A 23,299-nucleotide genomic window follows, 5' to 3' on the forward strand; every position below is an offset into this window, starting at 1 on the left:
TTCTTCTCCTCCCTATACCGCCTTAACCCTGCTTGCTTCTCCCCTGGTCTTCATTTTCTCCTTTCTCTTCCTGGGCAGCCTCATTGCTTACTTTGACTGATCTTATTCTCTTAATCATCCTGCCTCAACCTCTTGAGTGCTGTGATGTGGGTATGTGTCCTCAGGCCCAGCTAAGTATATTTCTTCTCTCCATAGATGTCTTTAAAGATTTTGATTCCTCACTACAGTTCATTAATTTATGTACCCTCCCTTGTTGAATATACGGCATGCATGGTGTTCTGGGCTAGACATTAGAGATAAACCAACAAGGTGATCCTGGCCCAGGAAGAACTGACATGGGGGAGAGATATAAAATCCTTTCATAAATACTAATTTGCTGGATAGTTTTATGTCGGTTTGATACAAATTATAGCCATTGGAGAGGAGGAATCCTCAACCGAGAAATTCCTCCCATAAGATTGGGCTGTAAGCATGCCTGTAGGACATTTTCTTAATTAGTGATTGATGTGTGTGACTCAACCCCTTGGGCTTGTCCTGGGTTCTATAAGAAAGCAAACTGAGCCCCTCCAGGGCCTCTGCATCAGCTTCTGGCTCCAGGTTCCTTCCTTATTAGAGTTCTTGTTCTGACTTCTGTCAATGATGGAAGAATAAGCCAAATAAAGCCTTGCTCGCCATATTGCTTTGATCAAGGTGTTTCATCGCATAGATAAAAATCATAAATAAGACACTGGTAAAGATATGGATCGCTATTAAAAATTTCCAAGATAGATAGTGACTGAATGTTTTAGGATGGTTTGGAGTCAGATGACGAATGAGATGATAAAGACTTTATAGGCAGAAGGTCTCTGTATGCTATAGAGAGAGAGCACGTGGTACAAAAAGAGCAGGGTGGAAGTCGGGTATGGAAATAACGGGGCTATGTGACCAGTGATGGAATGTAGCTTCTCACAGTCTTGTGGCGCTTGGCAAAGATGTCGCTTTGGGGACTGGAGAGATGCCTCAGTGTTCAACAGCGACTGCTGCTCTTCCAGAAGACCAGAGTTTGGGTCTCAGTGCTCACGTCAGGTGGCTCTCAGCCCCCTGAGTCTCCAGCTGCAGGAGACCAGATACACTCTTCCCTGGTCTCCATAGGCACTACACATAAGTACACACATCCACACATATACACACACAAGATCAAAAAGGAAGTGACGTCAACCTAATCAATGAATAGAACTAGTGTTTAAAAAATAAAATACTGAAAACCTTGGGCATCCTATGCTTCCAGCCCACTAAGCAGACAAGCTCCTGGATAGCTGTCAATCAAAGCGATTTCCCTTCCTTTCCAGCACCCTGCCATCGCCTCCTCTTCTTTGGCCTCTTATTTCTCTTGCATGACCCTTGTCCAATCTCATCACCTCCAACCATAAGCCAAAAACACTCAGTATCTGCCGTTAAGATACTGCAAATGAATTTAAATGGCTGCCAGTTTCTTTGTGTGTATTCAAAAACTCCCTTTATTCGTCGGATAACCTAAGCACTGGAGTGAGAAAGAAGAATATGTATCTGGGGCAACAATAAGCTGCTATGGGAAGAACCCTAAATGAGTAAATCTCAGCAACCCTTGTTGGCTCACACTTAAGACTCTTCGTGGCTCCTGAAGATGCCTTCAAGCTTTGATCTAGCACAATTGAGAAAAACAACAGAGTAGTGGTCATTTTTTTTTTTTTTTTTTTTTGCAACCAGTGCAACAAAATACCAGGCAAAAATCAACTTATTTTGACTTACAGTTTGGGGGATAGGGTTCATCATTGTTGGGAAGGCATGGCAGCAGGGGTGTGAAATAGAGAGTGGTAGTGTGTATAGCGACAGGACACAGAGAGAAATGAATGCTGGCGCTCAGCTCGCTTTCTCATACACAGTTCCAAAGTCCCAGCCAATGGAATGATGCTGACAGCCCCAGGGTGAGGCTTCCCACCTCAGCAAAGTCAGTTCAGCAGCACCCTTGCATACGTGCCCAGAGGTTTGAATACCGTGTGATTCTAGATTCTGTCAAGTTGGCAGTCAATATCCACCATTACAAGCAACACTGGCAGCCTTTCAGCTCCGAGTCTTTTCAACAGTGCCCCCCCACCCATCCTCCCTGAGTCCAGGTCCTATATCATGTTTGCCTAAATATGATGAAAAGGTAGCATGGTTGGGACTCCTTTGATGATAGTCATTACTGCTAACTTATGTTTACAGCGGCCTTGTTTTTCTAGGCAGCCGTTTCGCCGAAGGAGCTCTGTTTTTAAACATAAGCCTTTCCACAATGGTGAGAGCTACTCAGTTGACCTTCAGCGCTTGCCTGAGATTGTCATCGTCCTTGTCAGCAAATAGAGAGTTGCTGTGTTCCATTCCTAGAGTAACTGGGAAGGATAACTTTACAAATGGCCATGGTGTGCGTTGATGATGCCCTTCTCTGGGAATGTGCTACCTTTTCACCTTGGGTTTTTGCGCCTTCTTTCTTTCCTTAGATTGAGGAATCGATCGAGACACACTTTGGTCATCGCAGCGGAAGGGCCGTACTCTTCAAGCCTCTTTCCCATGGCAGAGCGGAGCTTGAGACCCTCCAGGACCTCCTCCATCAGCATGGCTACAGTGTTGTCACTGTTGAAGAAAGACTTGGTGCTGGCCTAGGTCTGGAGCTGCTGGACCAAGGTCAGAATAATAAGTAGCTCTCAGAGTTACTTGACATATGAACAGGTTCTAGAACCTGCTGCTAATTTTCTCCCTCTATTACCATTTCACAACACAAGGTTTTATCCATGGCCAAACATCTCATAGCGGACACGTGTAGCTTCTTTATTTCTTTTTATTACCTTCCCTCAATTTCCTTTAGTGAGATCTCTTTATTCCTGAAATTATTCTGTTTGTATTTCAGTAGCATTTTGGAGTCACATAGTTCATATTTAAATGCTACATTAAAAATGTTTATGTTTATGTGTGTGAATACATATTCTGCCTAGCACCGAACAGTTCCATAGTTTAAGAAAATTGCCACTTCATTTGATGGCAAGTAGAATGTGCTAGAAATTGTTTTGCCAAGCCAGTTGAAATGGGATTCACAGATGTTCTAAACATGAACATAAGGACAGTTATTATATATGCCATTGGTCATCAAGTGTTTTCATTTCTGTCATTTGAAGAGGAAAAACAAGATAGGTTGTTAAATAAATTATTTGAAAGAAAACTGAGTACATGACGAAAGGTTGAGAGACCAAAATGAGTAAAAGCGACTACCTCTCCAACAGCTGAACACAGGGCAGGTCCCGTGCTACCGTCTGTATTCATGACCTTATTCAATATTCTCCGTCACGGCCTGACTAAACTTAAGAAACATGAATTCTCTTCACATTCCAAGAAAGGAAACTGAGTCTTTGGGGGAAGAAATACCCATAATGCTGTGAGGGAAAGATGGAAGGGAGCTCAGATATCCCGTTCTCATTTCCTGTGTTCTTCTTCATTGTCCCTCTGCTGCCATAGTCTCTTGTGGTTCGGTATCCTGCAGTGAACTTGTGGGAGAGACAATGATGCGGACTATGCAGTCAGCATAAACTTCATAAGTCATATTCTCTTTTTTAAGATTGCACAGTAGAGCCATCCCTCAGTACCCATAGAGGGCTGACTCCGGGACTGCCTGCAGATACCCAAGTTCCATTTATGAAATTGTATAGTCTTGACAAATAACCCACACACAGACATATTTTGAATCATTTCTAGATCATTTAAAATACCTAATACAACTCAAACATAACACACATCATTATTATGCATAGGGTATTATTCAGGAAATAATGACAATAAAAAACTCTTCACTTTCAATGCACATGTGAGAACTAAAATATTTGCCAAAGTAGAATTTGGGAAAGTGGGACCCGAAAAATGAATAGGTTGTATGTGCATCTGTTTTCTTTTCTTTTTTCCATAAGAAAGAAAAAAGAAACAATTTGAATTGACTGCTTTCTCTCAATAGTGGTTTTCTTTGGGAGGGAATAGTCAGGTTCTGGGGTCCCAATGTAGTGAGGTGTCCTTTTGCTGGCTGTGTGGGTGAAAAAAATTGCAATGATATTTCTGAGACAAGTGGATGATGCCTGGACTTGATCACCCTTTATACTTGGCTGGTGAAACTCTCAGGGAATAGAATCCATGGCAACCACTTGATGAGAAGAAAGACAATCTTAAGGTATTTCTTGTTTGTAAGACAGACCTCTGTGGACGGAGCATCCTGGTCTCTGTCCTTGAGGAATAACTTAGAGATCTGTATCAGTGGACCTCTGCCTACAAAGAAGAAAAACATAAAGGAACATGTAAGCCCTGGAATGTCAATAAGAGCTGGGAACAAAGTTGGTGACTGCTTTTGGGTTTTGTTGGGTTTGGTTGTATGATGAGGAAACAAGCAAAAGTTGTTGAGCATTTAGAAGTGTCTTCACCAGAACTCCATTAGAATAGGAGTTGGCTAAAGGAAATATAAAACATGATTAGCATCTCTCTCATCCCACACTGAGTGTAGTGATTGTATTACCTGCTTGCTGTGTGTCCAGCATTCCCAACATCAAGCCAGGTGTTCCTGGTGACTGCTACTGTGGTCTAAACTCCCCATACCCCACTACTTCTCGATGACGCCCCTCACTTAAGTGTGCATACAGTGTGGAGTAACTGTGCTTTTCACCTTCCATTCAACTTTCATTTTCTCCAGCTGCAAAACAGATGGATTGCATCACTTCTTCCTCTTGATGTCTGTGGGCCAGTCTGACACGGAATAGGGAGGATTACTTTGTGGCTTCCAAGTCGTATGAAAGTGCAAAGGCGGCTTGAAGCAAAAGAATCTGGCAGCCGGAGGAGCTGCTGGGCCCGTGGACCAGCGATAACTGTGTAATGTCACTAGCATTTGTCACGTAGCTGATGATTCGGTTCCCTTCCCAGCACTGCCCCCCCCCCAGCTTTGTAAGCATCTTCCAGCTCAATTTAGCATTCTCTTCCTCAGTTACCTATTGCCTCCAGCAATAGGAGCAATTTCACAAGCGGTAGAGTTGATTTTTAATTTTTTTTTTTCCGTTGTGGAGCACTGTGGAGAGAATGCCTGCAGTAAAACAGCCTTCTGATTCTAATCTGATGTATATCATATATGGAATGAAAAAAGAAATCGCTGGTTAGTCTATATGACCACCAATTTAACCTATAAGCTGTGTTTGAATTGTACATGCTACAGACATGCTTTCAGAGTGGGATTCTCATAGTTCCTTGGCTGGCACCTGGTTTACTGCCTCATGACTTTACCTAGTGTGCATCAGCAGAGAAGAGAAGGAAGCACATGGATGGCTGTGAACTGAGGCCCCCAGGCTGAGCAGCTCGCAAATGGAAACAGCTCAGGAGGACCTGCAGTCCCATCCTGCCTGTCTTTTATTTTCCCATTGCACTTTCTTTATGCTACTAACTTGCAAACTAAAAGTGTGACATTAGAGCCACAGTTGATGCAGCCACCAGTGCTGCAGAGGGCACAGGGGCAGGGCTGATGTGTTGATAAAATGCATTCGTGGACAAAGGAAAATAAGCATGAGACCTATTTTCCTTTTTTTTAAGAAGAAAAAAAAACCGAACTGTTATTTTTACCTGCTCTTCTCTCTTGTCCTGACTTCACCCCAATCACTCTGCTGACCTCTCTTTCTGTGCTGTTTCTAGCTTAGAGCCATGTTTGAGAAGCCTTCATAGGTTGATAAAAATAATAAAAGTTAGGAAAAATATATAAGAAGGGTCATGGGCCAGACAGGCAACATTCTACTCTTTAAAGGTAATGTGAGCTGGGAGAGTGAGTTCAGTTTTATTGTTGTTATTTTAGTGTGCCTGTGTGTCTGTCTGTGTCCCACTTGTATGAATGTGGTGAACATGAACGACCTTAAGGGCTACAAGATGTGTCAGATCTCCCAGAGCAGAAATCACAGGTAGTTGTGAGCTCCCTATGGGCACTGGGAGTAGACGCCCCACCCTTTGGAAGAGCAGCCAGTGCTCTTGACCACTGAGTCATCTCTCCAGCCCCTGGGTTTTGTATTTTACTTGTGTGCTTGATTTTTAATTCTATTTCTCAACGAACGCCATTTGAAAGGAAAAGCTGGCAATTTCTGTTCCTCAATTATGAGATGAACATTATGGATCCTTGCTCCCTAGGGGCTAATTCCACGCTAGGGGCGTATGATAAGTTGATGGCTCCATTGCGAAAGAATATGGGTTCTTTCACATCCATATGAGTGTAAGTCATTTCAGCTCTGGGTCTCTGCTAAAGGCATTTGTAATATTTACTTCTAAGTAGCCTGTGAAATGAATTTAATCACTTTCTCTAGTACCATTTGAGAGGAGACAAATGAAAGTCCTGCCAACGTTTTATCTCAATCACAGCTTCGGAAAGAGGCCCTAATCGTATATGCTAAGAACATAAACATGAGATTCTTACGTGTAGCCATGTTAGGGACACTGAGCTAAGGGATAGATGACAGGCTCAAAAAGCAGCAATTCTCCACATTAATTTCAAAAATGAAACTACACAAAAGCCTGCCTCCTTCTGTACATTGTACTGCTTATAATTTAACAACATAGGTGTTTATAGTCATTACTTCATCTTTACACTGGTTTTGAGAACAGCACAAGGACAATGGTCCTTTCAGAGCTAAGCTTACAAAATGTCACAGATTGAAAGCCTGTCTTCATGGCCTTCCAATGCCTTGCTTTTGAAAAATAGAGCCTATGTCCTTGCGTTCAGGGGATCATATAATTCTCTGAGGAAAAGAGGGAGGTGTTGCCCATTTGCTCTCTTTCACAGCGTGCTGGGCTATCGAGGAAATCAGTGCTTCGGTGTGCAGTAGCCTATGAGGGAGTAGATGTTTTCTAAAAGTTTTAAATCCTACTCCTTATGTGAAGTTTGAGTAAAACGTGACCCAAGAGACCCTGACTCACAGTAGTTTCTATCGTGGGTCAGAATTATGCATGTGAACGGGAAGAGCGGTGTGCATGCAGCCCCTTCTCAACTTTCTAATCCATCTCAAACTTTCCCAGTCTGTGTGGTACAGAGCGAAGCTGATAGCAAAAGCCACAGAACTGGAATAACAATTATGTTTTTTTTTTTTACTTTAGGGTTTTTCTATGAAATATTTCCTGAAGAAATACAAAAAGGGAAAGGCCTTGCTTTCCAAGGCTGGTTAAATCTGGTCATTCAGAAAGAATTCTATGGATTTCAACAAAGCATATAACAACACAACTACCAAAATGGAGATATAATAATAGGACTCATATTGGATATTCCTTCTTAGCTTTGCTGTTAAACTGCCAAAGATCTAGAGCAACAACTGAAACTTTTACTCTCAGAAAGAAAGGAGCAAACGTTAATTACAGCTACTCCTTCCAGCTTCCTACACAACCGAGTAGTGTGTAGTGTGTGTGTGTAGTGTGTGTGTGTGTGTGAGTGTGTGTGTATATATATGAAACACTTATTACATTATTGCATATATGTTGCATGATATATATGGGAATATTACACAGACAACTGTAAGTAGTGCAATGACTCAGGAGCCGGGGAAACATTTCCATTGCAAAGTAAACTCCATATTTGGTTCCTTCAGAACCCTCTAGAATGGGCTGGAGTAAGGAAGTCATTGCTATGAGAGGCTGCGGGATGTACGATACGTACTACTCAGCATTTGTATCGTCATTGAATGTGACATATCATGTTCTGAAGACCAAGAGAGTGACTCAAATGTGATCTTGGGGACCACTGATAAAAGACTCAGTTTGCAGGGTAAGAGAGACCATCACTAGTCAATAATTAATAATAATAATAATAACTACAGTAAAGAAGATAGAAAACTGCTTCCTTCCCTGTTTCATGTCTACTTTCCCTTCTTTGCTTCCTTCCCTCCTTTCTTCCTTCTTTTCTCTCTCTACCTTTTAAATGTCACAAAAATTCTCTCGCTTAAGCTTCCTGAGTGCTGGGACTATAGGCATGTGCTACCTACCATAGCCAACTTGTTCAATATTTTAAATTATATTCACTTGTTCTTTCAAACTAATCATCTAGACATATTTCAGAGCTAAGCTTGTGTGTGTGTGTGTGTGTGTGTGTGTGTGTTCAGAATTTATCTTTGAAAGTTTTATTTCGTGGCCCAAGTTTGTGTAGAAAGAAGGGCTCTTGCAGAGCATCTTACTCTTCTGATCTTCATCTGAAACCTTGATGGTTGGAAAAGTTACTCAACCTGTTCTTTAGTCTTTGTATTGAAAATGAATAAATAAGGTAGCTGAGATCTCAGTTATCTGCAAGTGCTGACTTGGTTTCTCCTCGTATTGCTGTGGCAAGTACTTCCACTGAAGCAGTTTGGGAGGAAGGGCTCATCCTCACTGGTCACTCGAGGTACACCTGTTGTTTCAGGGAAGTCAGGTGTTGGGGGTGTGATGCAGCTGCTCACAGGGCAGCCATTATCAGGAAGCAGAACTGGAAGATTGCCGCTGCAGCTCAGCTCCCTTTCTCCACTCTCAGAGTCCAGGATCCCAGCCAGAGAATGGCACCACAGTGCCACAGTGGGCAACTCTTCCCACATCAGTTCACCCCCACAGGCATACTAATAGGCTAGTCCCCTAGACGACACTACATCTTATCTAGTTGATAATGAATATTAACCATTCCAAACCCTAACGGCTTTACCACCCAAACTGCTTCCGTGGAGGAGTGATGGACTTTGGTGATGGAAAATGTAAGCTTTGGAGTAAGTTAGAAGCACAACTGTGGTCCCTAGGTTTATCTTGACATTCTTAATGCGCATATAAACTTGGGCGAGTTCCTTAACCTCTCTGAGCCTCATTTACATCATACTCAAATTGATGCTTTGAGAATAGTACATAGTAAGTCTCTAGGAATGGTAGATAATATTGTGTGATCCAGTTGCAGAGAGGAGACCACGATGTTCCTCTGTGTGGAGGTAGATTTGAAGTGGGACCTAGCAGAAGGGCTTGCTGCTGGTGTCACTTAGGGCTAATGGAACAGTATAGATCTTCTTCAATTTGGAAGCCCTCAACCTACATGTTCTCATGAGATAGTCTGGGTTGTAAACATGAACTTTAGATACATTTTCTTAGAATACCCTAAGTTCATATTTACAGTCTGGAAGCTCCCCAAATTCATCAGTGATCTCTTTCTGTTTATCACTTCCAATCATTCCTTCCATATAGAGATAAATATGTATTGACTAAAGTAACGATAGAAAGAACATCAATCTTTAGGCTTCAAGCCTGGATATCTCATGAAATATTTCTTACAATTTAGTTTGTAAAGTATTTATTATTTATTTTGATTTTCTTTTTGAGACAGGGTTTCATACATAGCTGAGGCTGGCCCAGAACTCAGTATATAACCCAGGCTAGCCTCAAACTGACACTCCTACCGTAGTTTTCTGCTATTATTATTAGTTATTTCTGCTATGTCATTGCACACTTGGATTAACTGTTTATTCTTACATAACTTTAGAAGAATACTGATATTCTACTTGCAGGCGAATCTGGTGTTATGACAAAAATGGCAGAAATCCAGCAATGGCAGCTATAGAGCTGGTACTGTATACGCCATCTAAGTCCAGACCTAAAACTATTATACTCTTTGGGCAGGGAGTTTTCAATGGTCTCTTGTCATCTTTGCCTGTGCTTTTCGCAGAGGTTAGATGAATTCAACCACACTTAGATGCAGGTACCCTAAACTTTGGACAGGTAAATGGACAACATAAACTCAAGCAGAGAGGCCAGGGCATTTGTAGAGGCCACATACTTAGATATGATGGTTAGTTCTCCGAATGCTTACTAGTGTGTAAAAGGTAGTGAACAGTATTGCCTAAGGATGTTTTCCACCGAAGAGAACATGAAAATGAGCATATGGCTTTTGATTTTGTGAATCTAGAAAGCAACAAGAATAAGTGGCCCAAGCCTCCCTCTTGTCCCCAGTGCCCGCCTGTGTCGTCTGCATTATTCTTTTCTGTTCTTTCCCGGTGTGAAGTGAAGAGCTCATGGTGTGCTGCTCTACTCGTTCCTTCAAAAGACATATTTTATGAGCTAGGATTTTCATAGTGTGTGTCTCTCTCTCTCTCAAGCAAGAGACAGAGGCGCCATCAAATCCTTCACCTTTGTACCATCCATGTACTGTTTAGTAAATCACAGTCTTCATTCACAGAGTGGTACAGTGGTCTTAAAGAGAATGGATATCTTCTCAAAGTTATCGACTTGCTTCCGGGGTAGACTCCAAGTAATATGCTCAAAAGAGTCTGGCAGAATGTATTTTTTGTCAAGTCAGAATTATTTATGGATCTTTGGAGAAGACGTACTTTTCCAGTTGCAGCAGAAATCAGAGCGCAGCAAGAATCAGAAAAAAAATAGTAGAATATTTCAATCACAAAGACTGTTTCTGAGAGACTCTCATGTAGCCGAATCAATATGTTTGCATTCCCATTTTTAATGGAAGACTATAATGCAAGGCTCACTTGTAGTAAATCTAGGCTAAGGATGAATATCCTTAACCCAGTCAGAATTGTCCTCATGAAAAAGTCCATCTCTCACAGCCAGAAAGTTTGGGTAGATCTGCAATGCAGTTGAAGTGCACTGTATAGGAAGACGAGTAAATGATCCTCTTCCAGCTTATGACGCAGTAACACACACACACACACACACACACACACACACACACACACAGAGAGAGAGAGAGAGAGAGAGAGAGAGAGAGAGAGAGAGAGAGAGAGAGAGAGCAAGAGAAAATGTTAAACCTCTCATTACCAGGGCCCATTTCTTTAGTCTTAGCTTTAATCTGGCATTGTACGAACAGAAAAGAAAAATGAAGAAAAGGAAGGGATGGAAAAATCACTACTCTGGCTCCAACTGGGGCTGGTCCCCTTTGAATGTTTGGGCATATGTATCTCAGGGGCTTCCACGGATAGCTTAAAACTTGAGAGTCTAATGAACTTCTCATTTCTTTCCCTCCCCCATCCCCCACTGCACCCTGCTGTCCTTCTGACTTTAATTTGCTCTGTAACTATTAAGCAGGAAGACAAGTGAGCAGAGGTCACATTTTCAAAGGTGCAGTGGGTTTGCCTGGTCTATGTTCAACCTAGAACACATCTCACATGCGTTTTTTATTATGTGAGTAATGGGCTCAGGGTGGTATCGGAAGTGCTTCTGAACGTTAGTTAATCAAAGCAGGGCGTTAAAAAAAAGGAAGAAATTGAATCAAAGAAACTTATAAAGCTATGCTGTTCTATTTTATTGTATTATGACACTTAGTAATTGTGTGTCCGGGTTTATTGTTATGCTCCTCAGTGCATATGGAAATACTGATGTATTTACAAGCAAACAGAATTTGTTCTTTAATTGGCACAGTGGAGCACAAGAAATTGTTTATGTACCCTTAACTGCATTGACTTGTTTATACTATGACTCAAGTTCAATTTACTTTAATGCTGCAGAAATCTTTCCTATTTGTAAAAGTTGGGCTTGAAGTGACCTCCTGTTCTTATGTTTCCTTTACCCTCCACGGTACAAAGGAAACAAAAGCCAGTGTCTTTCACCCCCTTTCTCTCTTTGCAAAAGCACAGTCAAAATTAAACTGCTTCCTTAAGTGAATTCATTCTTGAAAAGAAAATAGCAACCAGATGTTTGCTGACATCGTAGTGTTTCTCCCTCAAGCCTAGCCTCTCTGTAATTGTTTGATCTTCATAGAAACCAGATTGGGTATGTGAATTTTCCAAGGCTGGGAACTATTTAATAATACTTTGAAGATATTTTCTCTAAACTATTTTGTTCAATGTACTTCCCCTCTACCTACAGTTTTTTTTAAAAGATGCATCATTGAACTTTTTATAAATAATTTATTTCAAAGCATATTCTTTTCATACAGTTAGTATGAAAGATTTAGAAAATTAAGTATTTTGTTTGGTTTTTCCCTAGACGAAACCGCTTTAAATGACAGATATAATTTGAGAAAATAAATAGTATCCATATATATTTAGATTGTGGAAAGACTCCCAGAAAGAAAAACAGAATGTCATCTGGGATCTTTCAAGGGACAGTGTTTATGCATTAGCTGATGGGGACACTGGAACTCCAAATAATGTGTGTGCCCGCTTCACTAACGAGGATGCACTGCCTCATTAGTGATTAGAGTCCTGAAATATTTGAACTACTTTTTTTTTTTTCAATTTAGGAGTTTGGCAACATCAGACCGTATCCCCAGGGCTACTTGATAATATTTGTAATACTTTTACTTTCTAATCTCGGTATCATAAAGTTGTTGAAACTGCCTAAATCACTTTCCTTTTAGACACCCCTAATGCAAATTAATTAAGATCGCTCCTCGATGTCCTTCCAAAGCTTTCGTCTTTTCTAGCTGAAGAGCTGTAGAGGGAGTCTCTGTTGCTGTCCAGGCTGCAGTAAAGGAAACAGAGTTGTGGGCAAGTGATGTCTTCTCTTCGGTGAGTGATCCCATCAAGGTTGGCCCCTGAGCTGACTTTTTACCATACCCATAACCTGAAAACAGAAAAGTTCAACCAGAAAACTCCTCCTGATACGACAATCAAGACACTGTCTTCATGAGTTGTTTTTGGTAGAAGGACAGATTTGAGTCCATGATATCAGGCATATGTTAAATTTTATATCATTATTTTAAAATCATGAAATTAAGCACGGATGCAAATTCACCGAGACAATTTCTCAATTTTCTTAATATCATCCTAAAAATGCCAAATCTGGTGAGTTATGATGGATTGAAGACCATCTTTGCCCTGGGGAGGGGCCAGCTGGCAGACATTTTGTTAATTTTATTAATCTTGTACTCTTTGACTCGTTTGTGCCGTTTTAGCTTGTTTCTTCCACTAAAACACTTGGTTTTAGTGTTGCATATATGCATATACTCTTACAGCTGAGTACTAGATATTGGATAACCAGTTAAGGTCTCATGCCTGAAGAACACTTATTCACCTTCTCTCAGTAAGTACTCAACATCTAAGTTTGCTACCCCATGAGATTTTTTTCTACTCATGTGGGCAAATCAGTTGGTGTTGTTATTGTTTGGGTTTCATTTAGCCAGTCATATTGTTGAGATTTCATGGCTATGGCTTCTCTAGCCATATCTAGAAGATACCATTTCTGCCAGGTGGTGGTGGCACACACCTTTCATCCCAGCACTAGGGAGGCAGGTGGATCTCTGTGAGTTCACAGCCAGCCTGGTCTACAAGAGCTAGTGCCAGGACAGGCTCCAAAACTGCAGAGAAACCCAATCTGGAAAAACAAAAATAAAAACAAACAGTTTCACACTGGACTTAGTGACCCTCTGCATCTTTCACTCTTCCAAGGTGTTCCCTGAACCTTACTTAGGCGTGGGGTTCTGTTAGATGTATCACTTAGGGTTGGACACCTCAGGGTAAGTTGTGTTCCGCATTTAAATAGTAGTCTGGGGTTCTAAGAGACTCCCAAAACATTGTGGTTTATGGCTGATTCCCTTGGTTTCCTTCTAAAAGCTGAAGGTAAGTCCCGCTGTTGAAGACACCTCATACTTCAGACACAGGACCTAGAGGATTCAAGCTAGAACTGACCTGAAATTCTGCTCCCTGAGGATTAGCTTCCCCAGTGCAGGAAGGAGCTCTGAAAGCTACCGAGGGAGGAATGCAATCAATACTCTGTGATACTTAGGAACCAAGCTGTCATTCCTATGAACCTCAGCCCTGACCAGCACAGGAAGATATTCTTCACAGCACAATAGTGGTACTTCTGTCTTGGCAGTAACCAAGAGCTGTCTAATTGGACTTAAACCCACTAAACAGGAGAGAGATAATGCCTGGTACCATAGGCGTAGCCTACTACCTATGACTAGTGAGGTCATCGAACTTAAAGGAGAACCTACTACTGCCACTCTGATAAGCAGTGTAACTCCTAACTACATTCTAAATATTTACCCGTATCCTCATAATAACTGTGACTCTGACCGCCCCCCCCCCATCAATGGTGCTTTTTTTTTTTTCAGAGAAAACAGAGACTGCTACCGAAAGTTACAACTGTTTCTTCTATCTTTTAAACACTTGCTTCTTTGTGCTCTTCCTTCAAATATAGGTATTCTCCAAGACATTTATCCGGACCATTCTTTTTGCTTTTTTGTCTTGATATCCCATCATTTTTTTCTATTTTGTAAGCTCAATAATTTACCTGCTAAATCCTAATCTGCCTTCTGTAGGCAGACTTTTCAGAGGTAAACAGTTCTAGGTGTCTATCAGACATTATTTATTTGGTACCTTGCCGGGGTATATGTGGCATAAAATGGACTATCTTGCTACCAATATCCGCTGTTCTTGTCTGAAAATTTTCTGTACTTAGTTCTACGTTCCATCTACCTCTTAGGATCTACAGATCAATGTCAGACTCTACCCTTCCTCTACAGCACACATTAGTCACTGATCCTGTATGTTGTGCCTCTGCCAGGGCTCCACCTTCCTGCAGTTGCTTTGGTGCTCCCTGTGTGTGACTCTGTTCGTAAAGTAAAAACCCTATTTACTAACCTGGCATATAGGGATTTCTCAACCAGAGTGTCTGATGCTCCCGTCCCTGCTATAACCAGCCTGTTCCCACCTTTAAATAATTTAAGGAAATTCAAAATATTTTAAACCAATGTTCAGGCCTCAATGGAGGAAATTAAATAAGAATTTCCTGGGAAGGGAATGAAGGTGGATGTCATCATTTTTAAAAATTGTTTTCCTAATGGCATTAGCATGTATTTATGATGGTGAACTATAGCAATTTACCTGATCACATTTCAAAACTTTCTGCACGGCACGGCTGTCCAGGATTTTGTTTCCTAGGGTTCCCTCCTGTATAACTCTGTTTCTTGTTGGTGGTGGTTAGTTTTGACTTGGTTGTTTGTTCCCAATAGAAGAGCCGCATACTAAAACAAAAAGCCAATGAAAGACTGGCTCCCCCATCCTTTCTGAAGGCTGGCTCCTACGTGACCTAAGGACTTTCCAAACTCCCACTTTATAAATACTTCAAGTCACTTCCCTCTACTACAGTAAAGACTAGGATTTCAATATGCAAACGTTTGTGGGACATACAAACTGTACACAGATCATGGGATTTCCTGTATGTAATTTCTTAAACTCTAAGAGAATACAAGAATTTCCTTGTAAGTGTTCTTCAAATTGGAAATAGTAAATCAACTATCTACAACTTCCTCATATGTCATCCAAACATCCCAGATGCCTAGAGAATGTTTTGTGCTCTTTGAAAAATAATATCACATATTTATCTTTTCTTTCCATCTGTAACATTGACAGCATAAACCGAGGATATTTTATTATCCATTTACATGCTTTTTCTGCATAACATAGCATCTTGCATGTACTTAGTGGCTATACAATTGAAAGAAATAAACCTACATATACATTGATTAAGTAGCTATTTTATGTACAGCTTAAGGTACAGTCGTTGGCACTGATGGGACTTAGCCAAATGACAGAGCAAAACCTGCTGTACTTGGGGACCTGTCTGCAGATAACCAAGTGAAGACCTGGTGAAGACTATTGGAACCTTGTTGCAGCATCTCCAAACACTTCTGCTTCCTGAGGGGGAAAAAAAAAGCTACCAACAAGTTATTAGTAATGTTTCCATAACACATAATAATGATAATAATGTTTCCACAATCATGACTTTCTCTTCTTTCTTGGAGAAAAAATATGAAAGGCACATATGAATCTTAACATTTGTGCAACAAAATATTCTCGTTAGAACAGAGGACTCTCGGAATTAAAAAAAATCTGGTTAGCATTCCCCTGCCTTATCAGAATGACCAAGCAGTGACTAAGGGCATAAAGGACAGAGAGGTCCCTGGTGGGGCGGGCTTGCGCGTCTACTGGCTAGCACCACATGCTGCTCATCAGAAAGCCAAGGGAAGCGCTGTCTGAGTGTTTGCTAAGAACATAGGTTGGCAGAGATCCACCGCAGTACCTGCTTATTTCCCCGTATCGTGATTCTCTGACTTGGAACTCTGCAGAACTGTCTGGAAGTCTTTGCTAACCGGCAGAGTGAAAGCTCAGCTCTTACAAGATCTGACTCAGTGGGGATGGGAGACAGGTGAACTTGAATTCCTGGCAATGCTATTTTCTGGTCATGTTGATGTCACTGTCCTAAGTCCTTGGCTACTGTGTGTTGTCAGCATGTTTAAGTCCGTATAGCCACAGTGTGATACCCATTCATACAGTCACGTGTGATACTCATCCATATAGTCACTATGTGATATTCATTCATATAGCCACCGTGCGATATTCATCCTTATAGCCACTGTGACATACTTGGCTACTATGAGTGGTCAGCATGTTTTATTCATACAGCCACCGAGTCAGAAACACTGAGTGTTTATTTCCCATTGGTCTGTTTGCTCAGGGGTGATTCATTAGCACTTATCCATCTTCAGGAGAAACAGCACATTAGGGTTCATCAGCAAGATAATATTTTGTGTGATGCCTGCACTACCTAATTCATAAGTGTACACAGCATGGAAATAACACAAGGAAACATGTTTTTGCTTGTCTTAGAGAAATAAATCAGATTACCCATGAAATATCTTTTTAAAACATAGTTTTTATTGATTCTTTAGGAATTTCACATCGTGTACCCCAGGCCCACTTATTTCCCAGCCCGTCTGTAATCACCTTTCATTCACTCTTGCAGCTCCCCCAAGTACCTCCCCCTAGAGGAAAACGTAAGAAGAATTTTAAAAAATAAAATCATAAAATACAAACAAGATGGTTAATTTTAAAACCAACAAAAATCAAGCACACCAGTAAAACCACTTCACTCTTCTGTCTTTCCTGCCTCTCCATCACCTCTTCACTCATCTCAGCGGCACTGGGAGCGGCCACATAATGAAGTAGACCCTTTGGTTCAAACAGCTTTACTTTCAAATGTTCATTGTGTCATGTGTTGTCGGTCAGGCTCAAGACCCCTGACTGCTCGTGCACCACTGATACTGGAACCTCACTGAAACTCCTCCCAGATATCCTGCAGCTGCTCCAGTCATGGAGACCCTGCAGCTATGGCTCCGCAGGACCATGCACTTCAGCAGGTCATAAATGGGGTAGATGTTGGGGAGTGCCAGCTTACGTCATGGATGTGTATATAATAATATAGCGTACCTTAAGCGTATTCAGTGGGAGCTGGGTGTGGTGTCAAATGTCTTTAATCCCAGCACTCAGGAGGCAGAAACAGGCAGAACTCAGTGAGTTCTAGGTCAGTCTAGTCTACAGAGGAAGCTCCAGGTATCCACTGTCCAGGCCAACACCTGAGGCCATGTTGGTGCCTGAAGATCATGCTGCTGCCAGAGCCATACAATGTCATGGTGAAGTCTGGTCCAGAACTCTGCCCAGGGGCCATGTCTGACTCTATGGCCCTATCATAATGAGTCTGCACTGATGTTTGTGGTTTCTGTTGCCATAGAAGGCTGTGAGACTGTCTGGGGTCTGAGTCACCACCTGGACCATGTTAGAATCTGGGGACCAGGCTGCTGCTGGGCCCATGCTGAGGTCTGAGCTGTCACCCAGGCCATGGTGACATCTGGGCCCAAGCTGCTGCTGCTTATCTGGGTCCATGGCAATGTCTAGGTCCATTGTCTCTGGTGCTGGGGTCTGTGTTGTTGCCCATTACCTATGTCACTACAGGGGCTCACAAACAATGGGTTGAAGTACAAGGGCTGAACTAAGCTGTCTGTCATTGACCAGGGGAAAGCTGTCCCAAGTCTCACAGGAGAGCTGACCCTCTCCCTTATAGGAGAGCCTCCCCCTACCACAATGTGCACTTGGAAAAATTAGTTCTACCCCTCACTACAAACATAGGATAGATGGCTCTGCCCCTAACCTGAGGGGAGTGGTCCAGTGGCCCAAACTGATCAATTCAGATACCACCCAGGCACACATCCATGACTTAAGCTGGCACTCTCCAACGTCTACCCCATTTATGTCCTGCTGAAATTTTGAATTTAAACATTACCAAGATCCATGTCAATTTCAAAAATTTGTTTGAATTTTGAAGCATTTTAAAGGACACACGATGAGTAAAAAGATGCATTTTTTCCTTAATTTTGTTACCTCTGTACAAATTTTAACTGCATTAACTATATTAACTGAGGAAGTTAAAGCATTTTTATGTTTAGCACCATGTTACATGGTTATGATAGACTTTTCCGTACAAGGAAGACCTTGAAAATTATCCTGAATCCATTAACCCTGAGACATTTAATGTGTTTACAAGATTTCACGTTGGTATCACACACACACACACACACACACACACGCCAGGCGTTTTATCTCCTGCCTGCTTAGATATTATTGGTACAAAAGTTTTGACTCACCAAGAGAGGATAGATAATGGAGAATTTTTTTTTATAAATATGTCAAATACAAATGGACTGACAGAGTGACTGTAATTCTTACTTGATAATTGTTCTTATTGTATATAGTTTCACTTGGTTAAAGTTAATACCTTTCCTTTTCACTTAGATAATACTTGATAATTGTTCTTATTATATACAGTCTTACTAAATTAGAGTTAGAACCTTTTATTCATTTAGACAAAAAGGGGAATCTGTCAGGTTTATGCCCTAATACCTGACTCCCAAGTATTATTTAATAATAAAACAATAAAAGTATTCACTGTTTAAGGTTATTTTTGTTATACTGCATATATGTTTCTATTCCTGTTTAAGGTATTGTACCTATACATCCCATTTTAAAATTTAATGTAAAGTTCTATTCCTTGAAAGCTATTTAGGATAATATAGCTTTATTATCCTAAATATAAATTAATATTTAATTAATATTAATATAAATTAATATTTAATTTTTAATAATTAAATTAAATTATTAATTTAATTAACTTAAATTAATAATTAATAAATATTAATATAAATTAATATTTAATAAAACAGACAGGTTAGCAGTCATCTATAACAGTAAAAGTTGTAGTCATGTGAGATATGTTTTCAAGGTTAAACAGATATATATGTTAAACAGAGATATATTTCAGGTAAATAGGTAGTCTTCAAATACTTCAGAGGTTTACAGAATATGATATTTAAGATTTTTTTTTTAGTAAAATAAGGCTTTTCATAACAATAAGACATACCTGCTTCTGTAAGTACCAATTAACTTCAGAAAAGAATGAGGGGCATTGAAGAAATCTCCACATAGAATTTGCCTTTATTGTGGCAAAGTTAGCCACTGGACAAGTAACAGCCCTTGCCTCAACTGTTGACAGTATGCTATCCAAATTGGACAAGCAATTCAAAAGAAGGCCAATGCTAAACTGTGTCAAGACAAGATAGAACAGTCCTTCAAAATTTGCTGCTTCATAAAAAATATCTGTCAGATATTCTAGGCTTGTAGGCTGAAGATGGATGTCCTGACTTTGCAGAAGAGCCTTGGCTGACTGTCCAGGCAGTCAGATGTCATTTACTCTGGACTTCCTGTTTGCTCAGTTAATATTATATCCCTCTCAGGTCTCTGATGGGGTTAAAGAATAGATAGTTATAGTTACAATTTTTCTTAGTTATGATAGAAAGTAAATTAGGTACAAAACTTTGCACTTACCAAGAGATGATAGATAATGGAATATTTTCTCTAAATTTGACAAGTGCAAATGGACTGGACATTGTAAATGTAACTCTTACTTGATAACTGTTCTTCATGTATATAGTTTTACTTTGTTAAAGTTAAAACCTTTCCTTTTTATTTAGGAAAAAGGGGGAAATTATAGTGAGTCTTTTTGTCTCATCAGGCTATTCTCAAATAATAATAACTTGGAGACATCGTATTAATTATGAAAGCTCAGTCGATTGCTTAGGCTTGTCTCTCTAGCTCTTATAGCTTAAATTAACCTGTTTTTATTAATCTACATTTTAGCATGTGGTTTTTTTACCTTTTATTATTTTGTATGTCTGACTTGTTCTAAATCACCTAGCATCTCCTCTGCACCTACATTCGTCTCTTTCTTTCCTTATTTCTTTCCTTTCTTTCTTCTTTCTTTCCTTCCTTCCTTCCTTCCTTCCTTCCTTCCTTCCTTCCTTCCTTCCTTCCTTCCTTTCTTTCTTTCTTTCTTTCTTTCTTTCTTTCTTTCTTTCTTTCTTTCTCCAGAATCCCCACCTATACATTCTGCTTAGCTATTGGCTGTTTAGCTTTCATAGGAATTTTCATAGGAATTTTCATAGGGGCATTTATCTCCAGTCTACAGGCCTAGAATATCCAACAGAAATTTTTTTAATGAAGTAGGAATTTTTTAAGAACAATCTTATCTTGTCTTTGCAAAGTTAGGCAGTGAACTTCTATTGTGCCCTGCATATGCATTAAACAGTATATTGTCAGCAGTTGAGGCAAGGGCAGTTCCTTGACAATAGCTAGCTAGCTTTGCCACACTGAAAGCACACTCTGTATGGACGTTCTTCAATGACTACTATGTTCTCTGAAATAAATAACAGAACTGTCTTATGTCATGAAAAGCCTTAGGTTATTAAAATACCACATCCTGTAGGTCTCTGAAATATTTGAAAACCATCTGTCTATTTAAAATATACCTCTGTTTGACCTTGAAAACATACCTAACAGGGCCACAAATTTGATTGTTAGGTGACTGACTATTAACTTGCATTTCTTAATTATCCTAAATATTCTGCAATAATAACTTTCAAAGACTAGAAATGTACATTACATTGTTAAATGAGCTGCATTAGTATAATAGCTTAAACAAAAGTAGAAACATACACACACATATATATTATAATAAAAAATAACCTTAAATTTGTTTCAATATACAAAAATATCTTGAACAATAATAGGACCATATATGGAGTATTTTCTATCAAAATAACCTTCAATTTGTATCAACATACAAAAATTCATACCAATGCAAAATATTTGAGATTAATAGTTACTTTTTAGTTTTAAGTAGATTCAATAATCTTCCCTTATATACTATCATTCCTATACCCCCTTTTGTTCTTTTCAGAAAGAGATCCTTGAATCTAACCTCTCTTGTTTAGTTTTTTCCTTTACCATGACCAGTAATAATTTGTAACTACCCTTTCCCAAATAATGACAACCATCCATAACCTACTGAATGATCAAAAACACCCATCCCACCTCTTGGTAATGTGGGTGTCATGTTCTCTAGACAGCTTCCTGTTGTCTGGGACTTATGGCCTCTTTAGGGGACCCTGAGAAAATTGGGGTAATGGTCAAATCTGGGAAGAATTTGCTCTATTTCCTTTTTGTTATTTAATCTCTGTGTGATGGGAAAGTGTAGAGGTTTTTATCCAAAGTTTTTGGCTGGATTGTCTTTGAGGCTGGACCAACTCAGGTAGCTGCTTCAAAGTTGTTTTGAATTCATAATTTTGAGGGAACTGCAACAGGGGCATTTTGAGAGGCTGACTCACCTGGGTCATTTGGTGTCTGGTTTTTCTGTTTTTAAGTCCATAAACTTTTAAAGGTAACACATATATCTGCATTAACACAAGTATGGAATGTGTGGTGTGTACAAGTCAGCTAATTTTTTTGTTCTATGTTTGAGCAGGTAAAAGGCATCTGTCAACTTTATAAGTCTGTTTGGACTGCAATAACCAAACATCTGTCCATGCCATATAAAAAAGTGGCGTGTAAAAAGAAGTCATGAGGTCTATGTAGCCAATGATGTTTGTCATGTCTCAGCCAGTCTCAGAGCTGTTCCCATGCAGAGGCACCAGCATACATGTTACCTCTTCTGTAGTCTTTTCTGGTCTTCCTCCCTCATGCCTGCAAGCAAGATTCTGAGGAGGTCTCCCTTAATCAAATCTGATCTCTATTAGTTTGAATGAATCCACTGCTTTTCATCTCTTGTGGGAACAAAAGCAAAACCTCTCCCCTAACACAAAACATTCCCCTCTTTGAACTTTTATTTTGAAGCCAAGACATTGCTAAAGTGTCTAGGCTGGAGTAAGGCAGCCGTCCATAATCCAGTGTTTCTCAGCAGCTCTGGTTCTCTGTTCATTAACATTCAAAAAATTTTAAAACTAACAAAAGCACAATAAAATGTCTAAACTTCATGTTATAATACTTTTCATCCTTATGTGGCTTATTTTTTTCTATATTACTTTTTAAAAAGGACTTTTTTTTTCATTGTTCTTAAACTATTTCCTTTTACGACTGTCTATATCCGTTTTTATTGTATCTGTTTAAAGGATTTCTCAGTCCAGACCCCTTTAGTGTGCACCTGCAGCCTTCTCTGACCATATGAACTAAATCTTAAACCTGCCGCGGGCCTCTGCACACGGCACTGGCTGGCTCCGCACACGGCACTGGCTGGCTCAAGCCGGCAGACAGCCGCTGGAGCTGTGTCTCTGTGTGCCATGGCCTGCCTGAAAAACTGTGGAACTAGGAAACCACGTCTGGCTTTGTGTTTGGACCTTATTAATTTTTTAAAGCTTTCTCAGGATCTATGCGGAAATACGTACCTGACATTGGTACCATATGCAACCAGTCTTGCTCTGTTTCCCTAGCCAGCTCCCACATAATGATACAGAGACTAGTTATTAATTGTGAAACTTTGGCCTATAACTTAGGCTTGTCCCATTAGCTCTTAGAACTTAGGTTAATCTGTTTTTATTAATCTATATTTTGGCATATAGCTTTTTATTTTTTTGTGTGTGTATATGTCCAACTTGTTCTGCCTCTCCTGCTGTCTCCTCTGTGCCTAGACTCTTCTCTTTCCTTCTTTCCCCAGAAATCCCACCTATACCTCCTGCCTAGCTATTGACCATTTAGGTTTTTATTACACCAATTACAGCAACAAACCACCACACAGTTTCTATAGCCAGAAATGTTGCAGTGTGTTTGTTCCCACAAACAGCCATTTTGGCTGACCCAGATGAGGCTAGAGAGAGGCAGGAAGTAGTGAGAAGAGGCTTGGAAAGATTCATAGCTCTTTTAATTTGGGAAAATGGAGAGGAAGGTCAGCTGATCATTTCTCCGAGCTCTATAGCTCTATCAGGCTTATACCCTAATATCTGAAGCCCAAACTTTATTTGTCAGTAATAAATGAATAACTAACTAACTAAATAAATAAATGTAGCCACTATAAGCACCCATACCTCCAAAGTTATATAGCTCATACATGAAGATGAGGTGATTACCAAGGTGTTTCTCTCTCTCTCTCTCTCTCTCTCTCTCTCTCTCTCTCTCTCTCTCAGTTTTTAATCAAGAGGGGA

At 40.1% G+C, this 23,299-nt stretch overlaps 1 protein-coding gene across 1 annotated transcript in view; it reads left to right on the forward strand.

The window, feature by feature from the left end:
- Cped1 (cadherin like and PC-esterase domain containing 1) overlaps positions 1 to 23,299 on the forward strand; it is a 284,218-nt gene that overhangs the window by 26,611 nt on the left and 234,308 nt on the right. Inside the window, exon 2 of the mRNA XM_048450954.3 lies at positions 2,496 to 2,679. Coding sequence (XP_048306911.3) covers positions 2,496 to 2,679 — 184 coding nt within the window. The remainder of the gene's footprint in view (positions 1 to 2,495; positions 2,680 to 23,299) is intronic.

This window comes from Myodes glareolus, chromosome 25, assembly GCF_982192425.1.
Source record: "Myodes glareolus chromosome 25, mMyoGla1.1, whole genome shotgun sequence".
Classification (NCBI taxonomy): Eukaryota; Metazoa; Chordata; class Mammalia; order Rodentia; family Cricetidae; genus Myodes; species Myodes glareolus.